At 40.5% G+C, this 24095-nt stretch overlaps 1 protein-coding gene across 1 annotated transcript in view; it reads left to right on the top strand.

Moving 5' to 3' along the window:
• DNAH9 (dynein axonemal heavy chain 9) overlaps positions 1-24095 on the top strand; it is a 371410-nt gene that overhangs the window by 209513 nt on the left and 137802 nt on the right. The window contains exon 45 of the mRNA XM_088027042.1: positions 17729-17852. Coding sequence (XP_087883168.1) covers positions 17729-17852 — 124 coding nt within the window. The remainder of the gene's footprint in view (positions 1-17728; positions 17853-24095) is intronic.

Raw genomic sequence — 24095 nt, 5'->3', positions numbered from 1 at the left:
AATGTGTAGATTGCTCTAGGTAGCATTGACATCTTCACAATGTTGATTCTCCCAATCCATGAGCATGGAACGTTTTTCCATTTCTTTGTGTCTTCTTCAGTTCCTTTCGTGAGTATTTTATAGTTCTCTGAATACAGATCCTTTGCCTCTTTGGTTAGATTTATTCCTAGGTATCTAATGGTTTTGGGTGCAATTGTAAATGGGATCGACTCCTTGATTTGTCTCTCTTCTGTCTTGTTGTTGGTGTATAGGAATGCCACTGATTTCTGTGCATTGATTTTATATCCTGCGACTTTACTGAATTCCTGTATGAGTTCTAGCAGTTTTGGGGTAGAGTCTTTTGGGTTTTCCACATACAGTATCATATCATCTGCAAAGAGTAAGAGTTTGACTTCCTCTTTGCCGATTTGGATGCCTTTGATTTCTTTTTGTTGTCTGATTGCTGTGGCTAGGACTTCTAATACTATGTTGAATAGCAGTGGTGAGAGTGGACATCCCTGCCGCGTTCCTGACCTTAGGGGAAAAGCTCTCAGCCTTTCCCCATTGAGAATGATATTTGCTGTAGGTTTTTCATAGATGACTTTTATGATATTGAGGTATGTACCCTCTATACCTATGCTCTGAAGAGTTTTGATCAAGAAAGGATGTTGTACTTTGTCAAATGCTTTTTCTGCATCTATTGAGAGGATCATATGATTCTTCTTCTTTCTTTTGTTAATGTATTGTATCACGTTGATTGATTTGCGGATGTTGAACCAGCCTTGCAGCCCAGGAATAAATCCCACTTGGTCATGGTGAATAATCCTTTTAATGTACTGTTGGATCCTATTGGCTAGTATTTTGGTGAGAATTTTTGCATCCATGTTCATCAAGGATATTGGTCTGTAATTCTCTTTTTTGATGGGGTCTTTGTCTGATTTTGGGATCAAGGTAATGCTGGCCTCATAAATGAGTTTGGAAGTTTCCCTTCCATTTCTATTTTTTGGAACAGTTTCAGGAGAATAGGTATTAATTCTTCTTGAAATGTCTGATAGAATTCCCCTGGGAAGCCATCTGGCCCTGGGCTTTTGTTTCTTGGGAGATTTTTGATGACTGCTTCAATTTCCTTAGTGGTTATAGGTCTGTTCAGGTTTTCTATTTCTTCCTGGTTCAATTTTGGTAGTTGATACATCTCTAGGAATGCATCCATTTCTTCCAGGTTATCTAATTTGCTGGCATAGAGTTGCTTATAATATGTTCTTATAATTGTTTGTATTTCTTTGGTGTTGGTTGTGATCTCTCCTCTTTCGTTCATGATTTTGTTGATTTGGGTCATTTCTCTTTTCTTTTTGATCAGTCTGGCCATGGGTTTATCAATCTTGTTAATTCTTTCAAAGAACCAGCTCCTAGATTCGTTAATCTGTTCTACTGTTCTTTTGGTTTCTAGTTCATTGATTTCTGCTCTGATCTTTGTGATTTCTCTTCTCCTGCTGGGTTTAGGCTTTATTTGCTGTTCTTTCTCCAGCTCCTTTAGGTGTAGGGTTAGGTTGTGTATTTGAGACCTTTCTTGTTTCTTGAGAAAGGTTTGTATTGCTATATACTTTCCTCTCAGGACTGCCTTTGCTGTATCCCAAAGATTTTGAACAGTTGTGTTTTCATTTTCATTGGTTTCCATGAATTTTTTTAATTCTTCTTTAATTTCTTGGTTGACCCATTCATTCTTTAGTAGGATGCTCTTTAGCCTCCATGTATTTGAGTTCTTTCCGACTTTCCTCTTGTGGTTGAGTTCTAGTTTCAAAGCATTGTGGTCTGAAAATATGCAGGGAATGATCCCAATCTTTTGGTACCGATTGAGACCTGATTTGTGACCTAGGATGTGATCAATTCTGGAGAATGTTCCATGGGCACTAGAGAAGAATGTGTATTCCCTTGCTTTGGGATGGAACGTTCTGAATATGTCTGTGAAGTCCATTTGGTCCAGTGTGTCATTTAAAGTCTTTATTTCCTTGTTGGTCTTTTGCTTAGATGATCTGTCCATTTCAGTGTGGGGGGTGTTAAAGTCCCCCACTATTATTGTATTGTTGTCAATGTGTTTCTTTGCTTTTGTTATTAATTGCCTTATATAATTGGCTGCTCCCATGTTCGGGGCATAGATATTTACAATTGTTAGATCTTCTTGTTGGATAGACCCTTTAAGTAGGATGTAGTGTCCTTCCTCATCTCTTATTACAGTCTTGGTTTAAAATCTAGTTTCTCTGATATAAGGATTGCCACCCCAGCTTTCTTTTGGTGTCCATTAGCATGGTAAATGGTTTTCCACCCCCTCACTTTCAATCTGGGGGTGTCTTTGGGTGTAAAATGAGTGTCTTGCAGACAGCATATTGATGGGTCTTGTTTTTTAATCCAATCTCATAGCCTGTGTCTTTTGATTGGGGCATTGAGCCCATTTACATTCAGGGTAACTATTGAAAGGTATGAATTCAGTGCCATTGTATTACCTGTAAGGTGACTGTTAACTGTCTGTTGTCTGTGTTCTTTTCTGCTCTTTGCTGCTTTTAGGTTCTCTCTTTGCTTAGAGGACCCCCCTCAATATTTCTTGGAGGGCTGGTTTCGTGTTTGCAAATTCCTTTAGTTTTTGTTTGTTCTGGAAGCTTTTTATCTCTCCTTCTATTTTCAATGACAGCCTAGCTGGATATAGTATTCTTGGCTGCATATTTTTCTCATTTAGTGCTCTGAAGATATCTTGCGAGTCCTTTCTGGCCTCCCAGGTCTCTGTGGATAGGTCTGTTGCCAATCTAATGTTTCTACCATTGTAGGTTACAGATCTCTTCTCCCGAGCTGCTTTCAGGATTTTCTCTTTGTCTCTGAGACTCGTAAGTTTTACTATTAGATGTCGGGGTGTTGACCTATTATTATTGATTTTGAGAGGGGTTCTCTGTGCCTCCTGGATTTTAATGCCTGTTTCCTTCCTCACATTAGGGAAGTTCTCTGCTATAATTTGCTCCAATATACCTTCTGCCCCCCTGTCTCTCTCTCTTCTTCTTCTGGGATCCCAATTATTCTAATGTTGTTTCGTCTTATCGTATCACTTATCTCTCGAATTCTGCCCTCGTGATCCTGTAGTTGTTTCTCTCTCTTTTTCTCAGCCTCTTTATTTTCCATCATTTGGTCTTCTATATCGCTGATTCTCTCTTCTGCCTCATTTATCCTAGCATTTAGTGCCCCCATTTTTGATTGCACCTCATCAATAGCCTTTTTGATTTCGACTTGGTTAGATTTTAGTTCTTTTATTTCTCCAGAAAGGGTTTCTCTAATAACTTCCACGCTTTTTTCAAGCCCAGCTAGTATCTTTAAAGTCATGATTCTGAACTCTATGTCCGACATCGTACTAATGTCCGTATTGAGTAGGTCCCTGGCTGACGGTCCTACCTCTTGTTCTTTTTGCTGAGGTGATTTCTTTCGTCTTGTCATTTTGTCCAGAGGAGAATAGATGAATGAGAGAACAAAATGCTAACAGGTTTACAACGTCCCCAGCAAATATACTGTATACAAATCAGAAAAGACCTGAAACAAGGGGAAAAGAAAGGGAAAGAAAGAAAAAAGAAAGAGAAAAAGAAAAGAAAAAAGAAAAAAAATAAAAACAAAAACAAAACAATACAAAATAAGCAGAATATGATCAAATATGATCAGGCTAGTGCATAGATCAGTGCCACACACTAGATTTTGGGTGTATTTTGGTCTTAGAAAAAGGTGCCTCCTAAAATTTTAAAGGAAGAAAGACATATATGTACAAAATAAGGGTTGATACAATGAAGGGATGGAAGATGAGTGTAAAGATGAAAATTATAAAAGATTTTATAAAAGGACTTGGTAAGATAAGTTGTTTGAAAAAAAAGAAGTTTTAAGAAAATAAAAAAAAAAAGGAAAAAGGGAGAGAATGTGATCAGGCAGGAGACTAGAACAAAGCCATACACTAGTGATTTAGGGTATATTTTGATCTGTTAGAAGAAACTGTACCCCAAAATTTTAAAGAGTGAACAACTTATATATATATGCCAAAAATAAGGGTAACTACTATGAAGGGATAAAATATGACTCTAAAAATGAAAAATAAAAAATGTTGTTTTTTTTTTTTAAAAAGGGATTGATAAGATGTTGGTTGAAAAGGGGAAAAAGAAAAATAAAAAAAAAAACAGTCAACAAAAATTAACTTTGATGAAATAATGGATCATGGTAAAAAAAAAAAAAAAAAAAAGCCATGAATCTATGTGCAGTATTCCCCTAGCGCTGGAGTTCTCCTATTCTCCTTGATCGATCAACTTGGTCTTGGCTTGCTGGCTGTTTGTGCTGATCTTCTGGGGGAAGGACCTGTTGCTGTGGTTTCCAAATGTCTTTGCCGGAGGCGGAATTGCCCCGCCCTTGTCGGTCCGGGCTAAGGAAGCTGCTCCGGTTTGCTCTCAGGAGCTTTTGTTCCCTGCAAGCTCTCGGTACAGCTTTGGAGGACCAGGGCAGAAATGGTGGCCTCCCAATCTCCACCCGGAGGAGCTGAGAACTCGGGGCCCCGCTCCTCAGTGTGTCCCCAGAGAAAAGCAGTCGCTCCCGTGTCCCCGGTCTCCGGCCGCACTCCGTGCTCACCCGGCCTGTGACCGAGCGTTTCTATCTCTGGCACCCGACCCCGCACAGAGTCTCCAAACCCAGCAGATCCCTGCAGTGCGTTCCCGCACCGCTCCTCCCCGGGAAGGAAGGGGAGTCTCCCCGGATCTGCTGCTTGTTGGGTCCCTGCTGGGGGAGCCGTGCCCCGACTGGGCCGCAGATCACAGTTTATGGCAACCCCGAGCTGAGAGCCCGCGCCTCGGCTCTGTCTCTGCAGCCGGCTTCCCCGCTCCGATCCCTGGGAGCTCTGGCGGACTCAGGCACCCCCGGTCTTTCTGTGACCCCGAGGGTCCTGAGACCACACTGTCCCGTGAGGGTTCCACCCCCCGCTTAGCCACTGGAGCGACGTCCCTCTGCGGAGCCGGCTTCTAAAAGTTCCGATTTTGTGCTCCGCGGCTCTAGCACTTGCCAGAAGCGGCCGGCGGAGGCCCCTCCCCCGCTGTCTATCCTCCCGAATATCGCCTCGGATTCACTTCTCCGCACGCCCTACCTTCCAGTAAGTGGTCGCTTCTCTGTTCAGAGAGTTGTTGCTACTCTCCTGTTCGATCTCCTGTTGAGTTCGTAGGTGTTCAGAATGGTTTGATCCCTATTCAGCTGAATTCCTGAGACCAGACGAAATCTAGGTCTCCTACTCCTCCGCCATCTTGCTCCGCCCCCCCCAATCTTTTCTTTTTTCAAACAACTTATCAATTCCTTTTATAAAACCTTTTATACTTTTCAACTTTACAGTCATCTTCCATCCCTTCATTGTATCAACCCTTATTTTGTACATACATAAATCTTTCTTCCTTTAAAATTTTAGGAGGCACTTTTTTCTAACAGACCAAATTACACCCAAAATCTAGTGTGTGTCACTGATACATACACTAGTCTGATCATATTTGATCATATTGTTTTTTTTTGTTTTGTTCTCTTTTTGTTTGTTTTTATCTTTTTTCTATTTTTTTCTCTTTCTTTTTTCTTTCTTTCCCTTTTTTCCCCCTGGTTTCAGGTCTTTTCTGATTTGTATAGAGTATATTTGCTGGGGACGTTCTTAACCTGTTAGCACTTTGTTCTCTCATTCATCTATTCTCCTCTGGACAATATGACAAGACGAAAAAGATCACCTCAACAAAAAGAACAAGAGGTAGGACCGTCAGCCAGGGATCTACTCAATACAGACATTAGTACGATGTTGGCCCTAGAGTTCAGAGTCATGGCTTTAAATATACTAGCTGGGCTTGAAAAAACCGTGGAAGTTATTAGAGACACCATTTCTGGAGAAATAAAACAACTAAAATCTAACCAAGTCGAAATCAAAAAGGCTATTAATGAGGTGCAATAAAAAATGGGGCACTAACTGCTAGGCTAAATGAGGCAGAAGAGAGAATCAGCGATATAGAAGACCAAATGATGGAAAATAAAGAGGCTGAGAAAAAGAGAAACAACTACAGGATCACGAGGGCAGAATTCGAGAGATAAGCGATACGATAAGACGAAACAACATTAGAATAATTGGGATCCCAGAAGAAGAAGAAAGAGAGAGAGGGGCAGAAGGTATATTGGAGCAAATTATAGCAGAGAACTTCCCTAACGTGGGGAAGGAAACAGGCATCAAAATCCAGGAGGCACAGAGAACCCCTCTCAAAATCAATAAAAATAGGTCAACACCCCGACATCTAATAGTAAAACTTACGCGTCTCAGAGACAAAGAAAAAAATCCTGAAAGCAGCTCGGGAGAAGAGATCTGTAACCTACAATGGTAGAAACATTAGACTGGCAAAAGACCTATCCACAGAGACCTGGCAGGCCAGAAAGGACTGGCATGATATATTCAGAGCACTAAACGAGAAAAATCTGCAGCCAAGAATACTATATCCAGCTAGGCTGTCATTGAAAATAGAAGGAGAGAGTAAAAGCTTCCAGGACAAACAAAAACTAAAGGAATTTGCAAACACGAAACCAGCCCTACAACGAATATGGAAAGGGGTCCTCTAAGCAAAGAGAGAGCCTAAAAGCAGAATAGATCAGAAAGGAACACAGACAATATACAGTAACACTCACCTTACAGGCAAATAATGGAACTGAATTCATATTTTTCAATACTTACCTTGAATGTAAATGGGCTAAATGCCCCAATCCAAAGACACAGGCTATCAGATTGGATTAAAAAACAAGACCCATCAATATGCTGTCTGCAGAAGACTCATTTTAGACCCAAAGACACCCCAAGATTGAAAGTGAGGGGGTGGAAAACCATTCACCATGCTAATGGACACCAAAAGAAAGCTGGGGTGGCAATCCTTATATCAGACAAATTAGACTTTAAACCAAAGATTGTAATAAGAGATGAGGAGGGACACTATATCCTACTTAAAGGGTCTATCCATCAAGAAGATCTAACAATTGTAAATGTCTATGCCCCTAACATGGGAGCAGCAATTTTTTAAGGCAATTAATAACAAAAGCAAAGAAACACATTGACAACAATACAATAATACTGGGAGACCTTAACACCCCCCGACTGAAATGGACAGATCATCTAAGCAAAAGATCGACAAGGAAATAAACACTTTAAATGAAACACTGCACCAAAGAGACTTCACAGACCTATTCAGAACATTCCAACCCAAAGCAACAGAATACACATTCTTCTCTAGTGCCCATGGAACATTCTCCAGAATTGATCACATCCTAGGTCACAAATCAGGTCTCAACCGGTACCAAAAGATTGGGATCATTCCCTGCATATTTTCAGACTACAATGCTTTGAACCTAGAACTCAACCACAAGAGGAAAGTCGTAGAGAACTCAAATACATGGAGGCTAAGGAGCATCCTACTAAGGAATGAATGGGTCAACCAGGAAGTTAAAGAAGAATAAGAAAATTCATGGACACCAATGAAAATGAAAACACATTTTCTTTGGGATACAGCAAAGACAGTCCTAAGAGGAAAGTATATAGCAATACAAGCTTTCCCAAGAAACAAGAAAGGTCTCAAATACACAACCTAACCCTACACCTAAAGGAGCTAGAGAAAGAACAGCAAATAAAGCCTAAACCCAGCAGGAGAAGAGAAATCACAAAGATCAGAGCAGAAATCAATGAACTAGAAACCAAAAAACAGTAGAACAGATCAATGAAACTAGGAGCTGATTCTTTGAAAGAATTAACAAGATGATAAACCCCTGGCCAGACGTATCAAAAAGAAAAGAGAAATGACTCAAATCAACAAAATCAGAATGAAAGAGGAGAGATCACAACCAACACCAAAGAAATACAAACAATTATACGAACATATTATGAGCAACTCTATGCCAGCAAATTAGATAACCTGGAAGAAATGGATGCATTCCTAGAGATGTATCAACTGCCAAAATTGAACCAGGAAGAAATAGAAAACCTGAACAGACCTATAACCACTCAGGAAATTGAGGCAGTCATCAAAAATCTCCCAACAAACAAATACCCAGATGGGGCTTCCCAGAGGAATTCTACCAGACATTTCAAGAAGAATTAATACCTATTCTCCTGAAACTGTTCCAAAAAATAGAAATGGAAGGAAAACTTCCAAACTCATTTTATGAGGCCACCATTACCTTGATCCCCAAACCAGACAAAGACCCCATCAAAAAGGAGAATGGCAGACCAAAATCCTTGATGAACATGGACGCAAAAATTCTCACCAAAATCCTAGCCAATAGGATCCAACAGTACATTAAAAGGATTCTTCACCTTGACCAAGTGGGATTTCTCCCTGGGCTGCAAGGTTGGTTCAACATCCGCAAATCAATCAACGTGATACAATACATTAACAAAAGAAAGAACAAGAATCATATGATCCTGTCAATAGATGCAGAAAAAGCATTTGACAAAGTACAGCATCCTTTCTTGATCAAAACTCTTTAGAGTATAGTGATAGAGAGTACATACCTCAATATCATAAAAGCCGTCTATGAAAAACCTGCAGCGAATATCATTCTCAATGGGGAAAACCTGAGAGCTTTTCCCCTAAGGTCAGGAACGTGGCAGGGATGTCCACTCTCACCACTGCTATTCAAATAGTATTAGAAGTCCTAGCCACAGCAATCAGACAACAAAAAGATATCAAAGGCATCCAAATCGGCAAAGAGGAAGTCAAACTCTCACTCTTTGCAGATGATATGATAATTTATGTGGAAAACCCAAAAGATTCCACCCCAAAACTGCGAGAACTCATACAGGAATTCAGTCAAGTGGCAGGCTATAAAATCAATGCACAGAAATCAGTGGCATTCCTATACACCAACAAGACAGAAGAGAGACAATCAAGGAGTCGATCCCATTTACAACTGCACCCAAAACCATAAGATACCTAGGAATAAATGTAACCAAAGAGGCAAAGGATCTGTACTCAGAAAACTATAAAATAGTCATGAAAGAAATGGAGGAAGACACAAAGAAATGGAAAAACGATCCATGCTCATGGATTGGGAGAACCAACATTGTGAAGATGTCAATGCTACCTAAAGCAATCTACACATTCAGTGCAATCCGCATCAAAATACCATCCACTTTTTTCAAAGAAATGGAATAATCCTAAAATTTATATGGAACCAGAAGAGACCCCGAATAGCCAGAGGAATGTTGAAAAAGAAAAGCAAAGCTGGCGGCATCACAATTCCGGACTTCCAGCTCTATTACAAAGCTGTCATCATCAAGACAGTATGGTACTGGCACAAAAACAGACACATAGATCAATGGACAGAATAGAGAGCCCAGAAATGGACCCTCAACTCTGTGGTCAACTCATCTTTGACAAAGCAGGAAAGAATGTCCAGTGGAAAAAAGACAGTCTCTTCAACAAATGGTGTTGGGAAAATTGGACAGCCACCTGCAGAAGAACGAAACTGGACCATTTCCTTACACCACACACAAAAATAGACTCCAAATGGTTGAAACACTTAAAGCTAAGACAGGAGTGCATCAACATCCTAAAGGAGAACACAGGCAGCAAACTCTTCGACCTCAGCCGCATCAACTTCTTCCTAGAGACATCGCCAAAGGCAAGGGAAGCCAGGGCAAAATGAACCATTGGGATTTCATCAAGATAAAAAGCTTTTGCACAGCAAAAGAAACAGTCCACAAAACCAAAAGACAACCGACAAATTGGGGGAAAATATTTGCAAATGACATATCAGATAAAGGGCTAGTATCCAAAATCTATAAAGAACTTATCAAACTCAACATCCAAAGAACAAATAACCCAATCAAGAAATGGGCAGAAGACATGAACAGACATTTTTCCAAAGAAGACATCCAAATGGCCAACAGACACATGAAAAAGTGCTCCACATCGCTCGGCATCAGGGAAATCCAAATCAAAACCTCCATGAGATACCACCTCACACCAGTCAGAATGGCTAAAATGAATAAGTCAGGAAACGACAGATGTTGGCGGGGATGTGGAGAAAGGGGAACCCTCCTACACTGTTGGTGGGAATGCAAGCTGGTGCAACCACTCTGGAAAACAGTATGGATGTTCCTCAAAAAGTTCAAAATAGAGCTACCATACGATCCAGCAATTGAACTACTGGGTATTTACCCCAAAGATACAAATGTAGGGATCCGAAGGGGTACGTGCACCCCAATGTTTATAGCAGCAATGTCCACAATAGCCAAACTGTGGAAAGAGCCAAGATGTCCATCAACAGATGAATGGATAAAGAAGATGTGGTATATATATACACAATGGAATATTATGCAGCCAGCAAAAAGAATGAGATCTTGCCATGTTCAACGACGTGGATGGAACTGGAGGGTGTTATGCTGACTAATATAAGTCAATCAGAGAAAGACATGTATCATATGACCTCACTGATAGAAGGAATTCTTAATCTTAGGAAACAAACTGAGGGTTGCTGGAGTGGTGCGGGGTGGGAGGGATGGGGTGGCTGGGTATTAGACATTGGGGAGGGTATGTGCTATGGTGAGCGCTGTGAATTGTGCAAGACTGTTGAATCACAGATCTGTACTTCTGAAGCAAACAATGCAATATATGTTAAAAAAAAAAAAAAAGAAGATAGAAGGAGGGGAAGAATGAAGTTGAGTAAGTCAGAGGGGGAGACGAACCATGAGAGATGATGGACTCTGAAAAACACACTGAGGTTTCTAAAGGGGAGGGGGTGGGGGGATGGGTTAGCCTGGTGATGGGTATTATAGAGGGCACATTTTGCGTGGAGCACTGGGTGTTATGCACAAACAATGAATCATAGAACACTATATCAAAAACTAATGATGTAATGTATGGTGATTAACATAACAATAAAAAATAAAAAATAAAAATAAATATTACATTATTTGTTTCAGAGGTACAGATAAGTGATTCAAAAGTCTTGCACAATTCACAGCGCTCACCATAGCACATACCCTCCCCAATGTCTATCACCCAGCCACCCCATCCCTCCCAACCCCCCACCACTCCAGCAACCCTCAGTTTGTTTCCTGATATTAAGAATTCCTCATATCAGTGAGGTCCTATGATACATGTCTTTCTCTGATTGACTTATTTCACTAAGCATAACACCCTCCAGTTCCATCCACGTCGTTGAACATGGCAAGATCTCATTCCTTTTAATGGCTGCATAATATTCCATCGTATATACATACGACATCTTCTTTATCCATTCATCTGTCGATGGACATCTTGGCTCTTTCCAGTTTGGCTATTGTGGACATTGCTGCTATAAACATAGGGGTGCACGTACCCCTTCGGATCCCTACATTTCTGTCTTTTGGGTAAATACCCAGTAGTGAAATTGCTGGATGGTATGGTAGCTCTATTTTCACCTCTTTGAGGAACCCCCATACTGTTTTCCAGAGTGGCTGCACCAGCTTGCATTCCCACCAACAGTGTAGGAGGGTTCCCCTTTCTCCGCATCCCCGCCTACATCTGTCGTTTCCTGACTTAATTTTAGCCATTCTGACTGGTGTGAGGTGGTATCTTATTGAGGTTTTCATTTGGATTTCCCTGATGCTGAGCGATGTGGAGCACGTTTTTATGTGTCTGTTGGCCATTTGGATGTCTTCTTTGGAAAAATATCTGTTCATGTCTTCTGCCCATTTCTTGATTGGATTATTTGTTCTTTGGGTGTTGAGTTTGATAAGTTCTTTATAGATTTTGGATACTAGCCCTTTATCTGATCTGTCATTTGCAAATATTTTCTCCCATTCTGTCGGTTGTCTTTTGGTTTTGTGGACTGTTTCTTTTGCTGTGCAAAAGCTTTTTATGTTGATGAAATCCCAATAGTTCATTTTTGCCCTTGCTTCCCTTGCCTTTGGCGATGTTTCTCGGAAGAAGTTGCTGTGGCTGAGGTTGAAAAGGTTGCTTCCTGTGTTCTCCTTTAGGGTGTTGATGGACTCCTGTCTCACGTTTAGGTCTTTCAACCATTTGGAGTCTATTTTTGTGTGTGGTGTAAGGAAATGGTCCAGTTTCATTCTTCTGCATGTGGCTGTCCAATTTTCCCAGCACCATTTGTTGAAGATACTTTTTTCCATTGTACAGTCTTTCTTGCTTTGTTAAAGATTAGTTGACCATAGAGTTGAGGGTCCATTTCTGGGCTCTCGATTCTGTTCCACTGATCTATGTGTCTGTTTTTGTGCCAGTACCATACTGTCTTGATGATGACAGCTTTGTAATAGAGCTGGAAGTCCGGAATTGCGATGCCGCCAGCTTTGCTTTTCTTTTTCAACATTCCTCTGGCTATTCGGGGTCTTTTCTGCTTCCATATAAATTTTAGGATTATTTGTTCCATTTCTTTGAAAAAAGTGGATGGTATTTTGATGGGGATTGCATTGAATGTGTAGATTGCTGTAGGTAGCATTGACATCTTCACAATGTTCTTCCAATCCATGAGCTTGGAACGTTTTTCCATTTCTTTGTGTCTTCCTCCATTTCTTTCGTGAGTATTTTATAGTTTTCTGAGTACAGATCCTTGGCCTCTTTGGTTAGATTTATTCCTAGGTATCTTATGGTTTGGGGTGCAATTGTAAATGGGATCGACTCCTTGATTTGTCTCTCTTCTGTCTTGTTTTTGGTGTATAGGAATGCCACTGATTTCTGTGCATTGATTTTATATCCTGCGACTTTACTGAATGCCTGTATGAGTTCTGGCTTTTTTGGGGTGGAGTCTTTTGGGTTTTCCACATACAGTATCATATCATCTGCAAAGAGTGAGAGTTTGACTTCCTCTTGCCGATTTGGATGCCTTTGATTTCTTTTTGTTGTCTGATTGCTGTGGCTAGGACTTCTAATGCTATGTTGAATAGCGGTGCTGATAGTGGACATCCCTGCCGCGTTCCTGACCTTAGGGGAAAAGCTCTCAGCTTTTCCCCATTGAGAATGATATTCGCTGTAGGTTTTTCATAGATGGCTTTTATGATATTGAGGTAAATACCCTCTATCCCTATACTTTCAAGAGTTTTTATCAAGAAAGGATGCTATACTTTGTCAAATGCTTTTTCTGCATCTATTGAGAGGATCATATGATTCTTGTTCTTTCTTTTGTTAATGTATTGTATCACGTTGATTGATTTGCAGATGTTGAACCAACCTTGCCGCCCACGGATAAATCCCAGTTGGTCATGGTGAAGAATCCTTTTAATGTAATGTACTGTTGGATCCTCTTGGCTAGTATTTTGGTGAGAATTTTTGTATCCATGTTCTTTAAGGATATTGGTCTGTAATTCTCCTTTTTGATGGAGTCTTTGTCTGATTTGGGGATCAAGGTAGTGGTGGCCTCATAAAACGAGTTTGGAAGTTTTCCTTCCATTTTTATTTTTTTGGAAAGTTTCAGGAGAATAGGTATTAATTCTTCTTGTAATGTTTGGTAGAATTCCCCTGGTGCGCTATCTGGCCCTGGGCATTTGTTTGTTGGGAGATTTTTGATAACTGCTTCAATTTCCTTAGTGGTTATAGGTCTGTTCAGGTTTTCCATTTCTTCCTGGTTCAGTTTTGATAGCTGATACATCTCTAGGAATGCATCCATTTCTTCCAGGTTATCTAATTTGCTGGCATAGAGTTGCTCTTAATATGTTCTTATAATTGTTTGTATTTCTTTGGTGTTGGTTGTGATCTCTCCTCTTTCATTCATGATTTTGTTGATTTGAGTCATTTCCCTTTTCTTTTTGGTAAGTCTGGCCAGGGGTTGATCAATCTTGTTAATTCTTCCAAAGAACCAGCTCCTAGTTTCGTAGATCTGTTCTACTGTCCTTTGGTTTCTATTTCATTGATTTCTGCTCTGATCTTTATGATTTCTCTTCTCCTGCTGGGTTTAGGCTTTATTTGTGTTTTTTCTCTAGCTCCTTTAGGTGTAGGGTTAGGTTGTATATTTGAGACCTTTCTTTTTTCTTGAGAAAGGTTTGTATTGCCATATACTTTCCTCTCAGGACTGCTTTTGCTGTATCCCAAAGGTTTTGAACAGTTGTGTTTTCATTTTCATTGGTTTCAGTGAATTTTTTTAATTCTTCTTTAAATTCCTGTTTGACCCATTCATTCTTTTGTAGGATGCTCTTTAGCCTCCATGTATTTGAGTTCTTTCCGACTCTCCTCTTGTGATTGAGTTCTAGTTTCAAAGCACTGTGGTCTGAAAATATGCAGAGAATAATCCCAGTCTTTTGGTACCGGTTGAGACCTGATTTGTGACCTAGGATGTGATTAATTCTGGAGAATCTTCCATGGGCACTAGAGAAGAATGTGTATTCTGTTGCTTTGGGATGGAATGTTCTGATTATGTCTGTGAAGTCCATTTGGTCCAGTGTGTCGTTTAAAGTCTTTATTTCCTTGTTGGCCTTTTGCTTAGATGATCTGTCCATTTCAGTGTGGGGGGTGTTAATGTCCCCCACTATTGTTGTATTGCTGTCAATGTGTTTCTTTGTTTTTGTTATTAATTGCCTTATATAATTGGCTGCTCCCATGTTAGGGGCATAGCTATTTACAATTGTTAGATCTTTTGTTGGATAGACCCTTCAAGTAGGATATAGTGTCCTCCTTCATCTCTTATTACAGTCTTTGGTTTAAAATCTAATTTGTCTGATATAAGGATTGCCACCCCAGCTCTCTTTTGGTGTCCATTAGCATGGTGAATGGTTTTCCACCCCCTCACTTTCAATCTGGGGGTGTCGTTGGGTATAAAATGAATCTCTTGGAGACAGCATATCGATGGGTCTTGTTTTTTACTCCAATCTGATAGCCTGTGTCTTCTTATTGGGCCATTTAGCCCATTTACATTCAGGGTAACTATTGAAAGATATTAATTTAGTGCCATTGCATTGCCTGTAAGGTGACTCTGACTGTATATTGTTTGTGTTCCTTTCCGGTCTATGCTGCTTTTAGGCTCTCTCTTTGCTTAGAGGACCCCTTTCAATATTTCTTGGAGGGCTGGTTTCGTGTTTGCACACTCCTTTAGTTTTTGTTTCTCCTGGAAGCTTTTTCTCTTTCCTTCTATTTTCAATGACAGCCTAGCTGGATATAGTATTCTTGGCTGCAGATTTTTCTCGTTTAGTGCTGTAAGGATATCATGCCAGTCCTTTCTGGCCTGCCAGGTCTCTGTGGATAAGTCTGTTGCCAATTTAATATTTCTACCATTATAGGTTACATATCTCTTCTCCGGAGTTGCTTTCAAGATTTTTCTCTTTGTCTCTGAGACTCGTGAGTTTTACTATTGGATGTCGGGGTGTTGACCTATTTGTATTGATTTTGAGAGGGGTTCTCTGTGCCTCCTGGATTTTGATGCCTGTTTCCTTCCCCACGTTAGGGAAGTTCTCTGCTATAATTTGCTCCAATATACCTTCTGCCCCTCTCTCTCTTTCTTCTTCTTCTGGGATCCCAATTATTCTAATGTTGTTTCCTCTTATGGTATCGCTTATCTCTCGAATTCTGCCCTCATGAGCCAGTAGTTGTTTATCTCTCTTTTTCTCAGCTTCTTTATTTTCCATCATTTGGTCTTCTATATCACTAATTCTCTATTCTGCCTCATTTATCCTAGCAGTTAGTGCCCCCATTTTTTATTGCACCTCATTAATAGCCCTTTTTATTTCGACTTGGTTAGATTTTAGTTCTTTAATTTCCCCAGGAAGGGTTTCTCTAATAACCTCCATGCTTTCTTCAAGCCCAGCTAGTATCTTGAAGATCATGATTCTGAATTCTAGGTGTGACATCATACTAATGTCCGTATTGATTTGGTCCCTGGCCGACGGTACTACCTCTTGTTCTTTTTGTTGAGGTGATTTTTTTCGTCCTGTCATTTTGTCCAGGGGAGAATAGATGAATGAGAGAACAAAATGCTAACAGGTTAACAACGTCCCCAGAAAATATACTCTAAAGAAATCAGAAAAGACCTGAAACCAGGGGAGAAGAAAGGGAAAGAAAGAGAAAAATAAAGAAAAAGATAAAGATAAAAACAAACAAAAACAGAACGAAACAAAAAAAACAGAATGTGATCTAATATGATCAGGCTAGTGCATAGATCAGTGCCACACACTAGATTTTGGGTGTAGTTTGGTCTGTTAGAAAAATGTGCCTGGTAAAATTTTAAAGAAAGGCTTTTATATGTACAACATAGGGGTTGATACAATGAAGGGATGGAATATGACTGTAAAGATGAAAATTATAAAAGATTTTATAAAAGGAATTGATAAGAAGTTGTTTGAAAAAAGAAAGAAGATTTAAAAAAAAAAAGAAAGAAAAAACGGAGAGAATGTGATCAGGCAGGAGACTAGAACAAAGCCATATACTAGTGATTTAGGGTATACTTTGATCTGTTAGAAGCAACCGTATCTCAAAATTTTAAAGAGAGATCAACTTATATGCCAAAAATAAGGGTAACTACTATGAAGGGATAGAATATGACTCTAAAAATGAAAAATAAATAAAAATTTTTTAAGAAGGGATTGATAAGATGTTGGTTGAAAAAGGGAAAAAGAAAAATTTAAAAAAAAACAGTTAAAAAATTAACTTTTAAAGACTAATGAATCATGGTAAAAAAGCCATGAATTCTATGTGCAGTATTCCCCTAGCCCTGGAGTTCTCCTGTTCTCCTTGATCAGTAAACTTGGTCTTGGCTTGCTGGCTGTTCCTGCTGACCTTCTGGGGGAGGGGCCTGTTGCCGTGGTTCCCAAATGTCTTTGCCGGAGGCGGAATTGCCCCGCCCTTGTCCATCCGGGCTAAGCGAGCTGCTCGGGTTTGCTCTCAGGAGCTTTTGTTCCCTGCAAGCTCTCGGTACAGCTTTGGAGGAGGACAGTGAAAATGGCGGCCTCCCAATCTTCGCCCCAGAGGAGCCAAGAACTCGGGGCCCCGCTCCTCAGTGCGCCCCCAGAGAAAAGCAGTCACTTCCGTGTCCCCAGTCTCCGGCCGCACTCCGTGCTCACCCGGCCTGTGACCGAGCGTTTCTATCTCTGGCACCCGACCCCGTGTGGAGTCTCCAAACCCAGCAGATCCCTGCAGTGCGCTCCCGCGCCGCTCCTCCCGGGGGAGGAAGGGGAGTCTCCCCGGCTCTGCCGCTTGTTGGGTCCCTGCTGGAGGAGCAGTGGCCCAACTGTCACCCATCACAGTTTATGGCAACCCTGAGCTGAGAGCCCGCGCCTCGGCTCCGTCTCTGCAGCCGGCTTCCCCGCTCTGATACCTGGGAGCTCTGCTGCCCTCAGGCACCCCTGGTCTTTCTGTGACCCCGAGGGTCCTGAGACCACACTGTCGCGCGAGTGTGACCACACCCCCCACTTAGCCCCTGGAGCGACGTCCCTCCACGGAGCCGGCTTCTAAAAGTTCCCGATTTTGTGCTCCGCGGCTCTAGCACTTGCCAGAAGCGGCCGACGGAGGCCCCTCCCCCGCCGACTATCGTCCCAAATATCACCTCAGATTCACTTCTCCACACGTCCTACCTTCCGGGAAGTGGTCGCTTCTCTGTTCAGAGTTGTTGCTATTCTTTTCTTCGATCTCCTGTTGAGTTCGTAGGTGTTCAGAATGGTTTGATCCCTATCCAGCTGAATTCCTGAGACCAGAGGAAATCCAGGTCTCCTACTCCTCCGCCATCTTGCCCCGGCCTTCTTCCCTAAGATCTTTAATATTGATTGTTTCCACAGCTGGACCTGGCCGGTTTGTGCCTGAAAGCTGGAGTGAAGAATCTCAGCACGGTGTTTCTCATGACCGATGCCCAGGTGGCTGATGAGAAGTTCCTTGTGCTCATCAATGATCTCTTGGCATCTGGTAAGAAACTCTTTGCTCTTGAGTGTAAATTCCCCCTAGAGTCAGAGTCATCCCAAGGTGGTCCAAGGCCCGGAGAGCTAGGTCATCGAAATGAGAGAGAAAACTGATAGAGTAGAGGACTGGTTCATTAAGATCCTTTTAGGGTTAGCACTGTTCCTTATCCTGGCTCCTTTCATTGCAAAACATATAGTAATCTTGGGGCTGTCTGACTGGAACTAGATCTGATTATTAGAAGAAGAATATATTAAGGGTCTACAGATCTGCTGAGCCCAGAGAGAAGGTGCTATTCCCTCCCCATATTCAAGACAGAGAAAAACCAGAATGTGTGCAGTATTTCAGGTAGATTAGACATTGGCAAAAAGATACACAGAGAGTGTGCACACAGAAAATTTACACAATAGGTCAAGATTAGGCTGCTAATTTAATGAAGGATTCAGAACTTGATGGAAGCAAAGAAGCAACAAGCAATGTAGAATATCTCAAATTCTTTTCTTTGGTTTCCAAAAATCTTAACAGAGGCTGTCAACCATCCCGTGACACTGTCCATGCAAGATAGAACTTCATTGGAAAGTTCAGTTGTGATACTTTACTATCCTTATTTATTTAGAAATTTAGGAATCATGTCAACCATTCTGGGTAAAGAAAAAAAAAAAGTTATACACACATGCATATATATAAACTTAACTCAAGATATATATAAATGTATATATCCAAGAATACAAGACAATAGAGTACTTAAATTATGCATTTACAGAAATGGGAGGTGTATAGTTTTGCATCTGTAGTCATTAAACATAGAATATGCTTTCCGAGCTCTTAAACCAATTTCGGCATCTGCAAAACTACCTCTTCATCTGGGTTAAGGAAAACAGAGTCAGTTCATGGATCTTCCAGAACAAAATTTCTGCCTCCAGCTTTTCAGCATTTCAGAAAGCCCTGGTATCCACAGTCCACCCCCTGGCTATCTGGCTGAATACTCTTGAGTTTATGAAATCCAGAACCATGATCACAGTATATTTCTCCATAGTCTATCTCATGTCATATGTAATATATTCCAGGGTTGTTTCTGCCATGCAATCTTTATGAATGTCACTGCTTCTGAATCATTGTCTGCTTCAAATTTTTGCTCACTTGTACCCCAGGTCATTTTGCCATCACCCATGGAGAACCACTGGTCCCTGGTCCTGATCATGTACCAACAGACTCTGTGTACAACCTTTGGATTGCTTCTGATGAGGACCAGAGTCCCAGGTTCTTTACTGTGCTGTCTCTAAGCCTCACACTGATTTCTACCATAAAATTACTTTATATACAGAAGTTGGCCTTCTTAGCTCCTATTCCTTTTCTCTTCCAATCCAGTCCATTTTCCCCATTCTAAATACTGTCTTAACATTCCACCACCTTTTTGAACAGTATTTTACCTACAGTGTTGCCTCACCTTTTATTATTTTACTAAGTAATGAGAGTGGGGCCAACAGCAATTCCGCCCTGTACCCTAAAGTCTAATTTCTGAAACAAGCCAAAAAGGTAAAAATGTGCTTCTAAAAACTAATAGTTTTGGATATACCAGGCATGTTGCCAGCCTCACCCTGTTTTCAGTTGGCTCCAATCCAGCCAGGTCACCTTCTCCTAAAATAATGTCGGAGACACAGAAGTTGATATACTTTTACCAATTTGAAATTTTATTTCTCAATTAAGTATATTTATCATTTAGAAGACAACTTTTTCAAGTGTAAATGAATTTCTGAAGCCCTGCCCAGTGAAAACATAATGCAATCAGCTTGCTCCAAGGTCGTGAAGCTTCAAGTTCACATTTCTCTTTTAAAGCTTCTATATAAAAATAAGATTCACATACGCCTATTAAAATGGAGATGCAATTAAAAGTAATACTTCTCTGATATTCCTCCCTTTGTTCTTTTTTATTGTTATGTTACTCACCATACATTACATCATTAGTTTGTGGTGTAGTGTTCCATGATTCATTGTTTGTACATAACACCCAGTTCTCCACACAGAACATTCCCTCTTTAATACCCATCACCAGGCCAAACCATCCCCCCACCCCCTCCCCTCTAGAAACCTCAGTTTCTTTTTCAGAGTCCAACATCTCGCATGGTTCATCTCCCCCTCCGATTTCCCCCCCTTCATTCTTCCCATCCTGCTATATCTTCTTTTTTCTTTTCTTAAAATATATTGGATTATTTGTTTCAGAGGTACAGATCTGTGATTCAACAGTCTTGCACAATTCACAGTACTCACCATTGCACATACCCTCCCCAATGTCTATCACCCAGCCACCCCATCCCTCCCACCCGACCCCCACTCCAGCAACCCTCAGTTTGTTCCTGAGATTAAGAATTCCTCATATCAGTGAGGTCATATGATACATGTCTTTCTCTGATTGACTTATTTCACTCAGCATAACACCCTCCAGTTCCATCCACGTCGTTTCACATGGCAAGATCTCATTCCTTTTGATGGCTGCATAATATTCCATCGTGTATATATACCACCTCTTCTTTATCCATTCATCTGTTGATGGACATCTTGGCTCTTTCCACAGTTTGGCTATTGTGGACATTACTGCTATGAACATTGGGGTGCACGTACCCCTTCAGATCCCTACATTTGTATCTTTGGGGTAAATACCCAGGAGTGCAATTGCTGGTTTGTAGGGTAGCTCTATTTTCAACTGTTTGAGGAACCTCCATACTGTTTTCCAAAGTGGTTGCACCAGCTTGCATTCCCACCAACAGTGTAGGAGGGTTCCCCTTTCTCCGCATCCCCGCCTACATCTGTCGTTTCCTGACTTGTTAATTCTAGCCATTCTGACGGGTGTGAGGTGGTATCTCATTGAGGTTTTGATTTGGATTTCCCTGATGCCGAGGGATGTTGAGCACTTTTTCATGTGTCTGTTGGCCATTTGGATGTCTTCTTTGGAAAAATGTGTGTTCATATCTTCTGCCCATTTCTTGATTGGATTATTAGTTCTTTGGATATTGAGTTTGATAAGTTCTTTATAGATTTTGGATACTAGCCCTTTATCTGATATGTCATTTGCAAATATCTTTTCCCATTCAGTCGGTTGTCCTTTGGTTTTGTGGACTGTTTCTTCTGCTGTGCAAAAGCTTTTTATGTTGATGAAATCCCAATAGTTCATTTTTGCCCTTGCTTCCCTTGCCTTTGGCGATGTTTCTCGGAAGAAGTTGCTGCGGCTGAGGTTGAAGATGTTGCTGCCTGTGTTCTCCTTTAGGATGTTGATGGACTCCTGTCTCACGTTTAGGTCTTTCAACCATTTGGAGTCTATTTTTGTGTGTGGTGTAAGGAAATGGTCCAGTTTCATTCTTCTGCATGTGGCTGTCCAATTTTCCCAGCACCATTTGTTGAAGAGACTGTCTTTTTTTCCATTGGACATTCTTTCCTGCTTTGTCAAAGATCACTTGACCATAGAGTTGAGGGTCCATTTCTGGGTTCTCTATTCTGTTCCACTGATCTATGTGTCTGTTTTTGTGCCAGTACTATACTGTCTTAATAATGATAGCTTTTTAATAGAGCTGCAAGTCCGGAAATGTGATGCTGCCAGCTTTGCTTTTCTTTTTCAACATTCCTCTGGCTATTCGGGATCTTTTCTGGTTCCATATAAATTTTAGGTTTATTTGTTCCATTTCTTTGAAAAAAGTGGATGGTATTTTGATGGGGATTGCATTGAATGTGTAGATTGCTCTAGGTAGCACTGACATCTTCACAATGTTTGCTCTTCCAATCCATGAGCATGGAACGTTTTTCCATTTCTTTGTGTCTTCCTCCATTTCTTTCCTGAGTATTTTATAGTTTTCTGAGTACAGATCCTTTGCCTCTTTGGTTAGATTTATTCCTAGGTATCTTATGGTTTTGGGTGCAATTGTAAATGGGATCGACTCCTTAATTTGTCTCTCTTCTGTCTTGTTGTTGGTGTATAGGAATGCCACTGATTTCTGTGCATTGATTTTATATCCTGCTACTTGACTGAATTCCTGTATGAGTTCTCGCAGTTTTGGGGTGGAGTCTTTTGGGTTTTCCACATAAAGTATCATATCATCTGCAAAGAGTGAGAGTTTGACTTCCTCTTTGCCGATTTGGATGCCTTTGATTTCTTTTTGTTGTCTGATTGCTGTGGCTAGGACTTCTAATACTATGTTGAATAGCAGTGCTGATAGTGGACATCCCTACCGCGTTCCTGACCTTAGGGGAAAAGCTCTCAGGTTTTCCCCATTGAGAATGATATTCGCTGCAGGTTTTTCATAGACGGCTTTTATGATATTGAGGTATGTACTCTCTATCACTATACTCTAAAGAGTTTTGATCAAGAAAGGATGCTGTACTTTGTCAAATGCTTTTTCTGCATCTATTGACAGGATCATATGATTCTTGTTCTTTCTTTTGTTAATGTATTGTATCACGTTGATTGATTTGCGGATGTTGAACCAACCTTGCAGCGCAGGAATAAATCCCACTTGGTCGTGGTGAAGAATCCTTTTAATGTACTGTTGGATCCTATTGGCTAGTATTTTGGTGAGAATTTTTGCATCCATGTTCATCAAGGATATTGGTCTGTAATTCTCCTTTTTGATGGGGTCTTTGTCTGGTTTGGGGATCAAGGTAGTGGTGGCCTCATAAAACGAGTTTGTACGTTTTCCTTCCATTTCTATTTTTTGGAACAGTTTCAGGAGAATAGGTATTAATTCTTCTTGAAATGTTTGGTAGAATTCCCCTGAGAGGCCATCTGGCCCTGGGCATTTGTTTGTTGGGAGATTTTTGATGACTGCTTCAATTTCCTTTGTAGTTATAGGTCTGTTCAGGTTTTCCATTTCTTCCTGGTTCAGTTTTGGTAGTTGATACATCTCTAGGAATGCATCCATTTCTTCCAGGTTATCTAATTTGCTGGCATAGAGTTGCTCGTAATATGTTCTTTTAATTGTTTGTATTTCTTTGGTGTTGGTTGTGATCTCTCCTCTTTCGTTCATGATTTTGTTGATTTGGGTCATTTCTCTTTCTTTTTGATAAGTCTGGCCAGGGGTTGATCAATCTTGTTCATTCTTCCAAAGAACCAGCTCCTTGTTTCATTGATCTGTTCTACTGTTCTTTTGGTTTCTATTTCATTGATTTCTGCTCTGATCTTTATGATTTCTCTTCTCCTGCTGGGTTTAGGCTTTATTTGCTGTTTTTTCTCTAGCTCCTTTAGGTGTAGGGTTAGGTTGTGTATTTGAGACCTTTCTTGTTTCTTGAGAAAGGTTTGTATTGCTATATACTTTCCTCTCAGGACTGCCTTTGCCGCATCCCAAAGATTTTGAACAGTTGTGTTTTCATTTTCATTGGTTTCCATGAATTTTTTTAATTCTTCTTTAATTTCCTGGTTGACCCATTCATTCTTTAGTAGGATACTCTTTAGCCTCCATGTATTGGAGTTCTTTCCGACTTTCCTCTTGTGATTGAGTTCTAGTTTCAAAGCATTGTGGTCTGAAAATATGCAGGGAATAATCCCAATCTTTTGGTACCGATTGAGACCTGATTTGTGACCTAGGATGTGATCTATTCTGGAGAATGTTCCATGGGCGCTAGAGAAGAATGTGTATTCTTTTGCTTTGGGATGGAATGTTCTGAATATGTCTGTGAAGTCCATTTGGTCCAGTATGTCATTTAAAGTGTTTATTTCCTTGTTGATCTTTTGCTTAGATGATCTGTCCATTTCAGTGTGGGGGGTGTTAAAGTCCCCCACTATTATTGTATTGTTGTCAATGTGTTTCTTTGCTTTTGTTATTAATTGCCTTATAAAATTGGCGGCTCCCATGTTAGAGGCATAGATATTTACGATTGTTAGATCTTCTTGTTGGATAGACCCTTTAAGTAGCATATAGCATCCTTCCTCATCTCTTATTACAGTCTTGCTTTTGAAATCTAATTTGTCTGATATAAGGATTGCCACTCTTGAGGGGTTTTTTTTGTTTGTTTTTTGGGGTTTTTAGATCCCACATATAAGTTTTACCTGCGGTATTTTTCTTTTCCTGTGGCTTATTCCACTTAGCATAATGCTGCCCCTGCCCGCCCAGGTTTACCATGTTACTACAAATGACAGGATTTTCTTTTTTAAAGCCTGGATAATATTTCTGTATATATGTCACATTTGTTTGGTCCATTCATCTGTTGATTGACACTTAAGCTGTTTTCATATCTTAGCTATTGTGGATAATGCTGCAATGAATAGAG

The sequence above is a fragment of the Eumetopias jubatus genome, unplaced genomic scaffold (genome assembly GCF_037043125.1).
Source record: "Eumetopias jubatus isolate StellerSeaLion01/CBP00866 unplaced genomic scaffold, mEumJub1_p1.0 scaffold_10, whole genome shotgun sequence".
Taxonomy (NCBI): Eukaryota; Metazoa; Chordata; class Mammalia; order Carnivora; family Otariidae; genus Eumetopias; species Eumetopias jubatus.
This window is presented reverse-complemented; position numbering and strand designations above follow the sequence as displayed.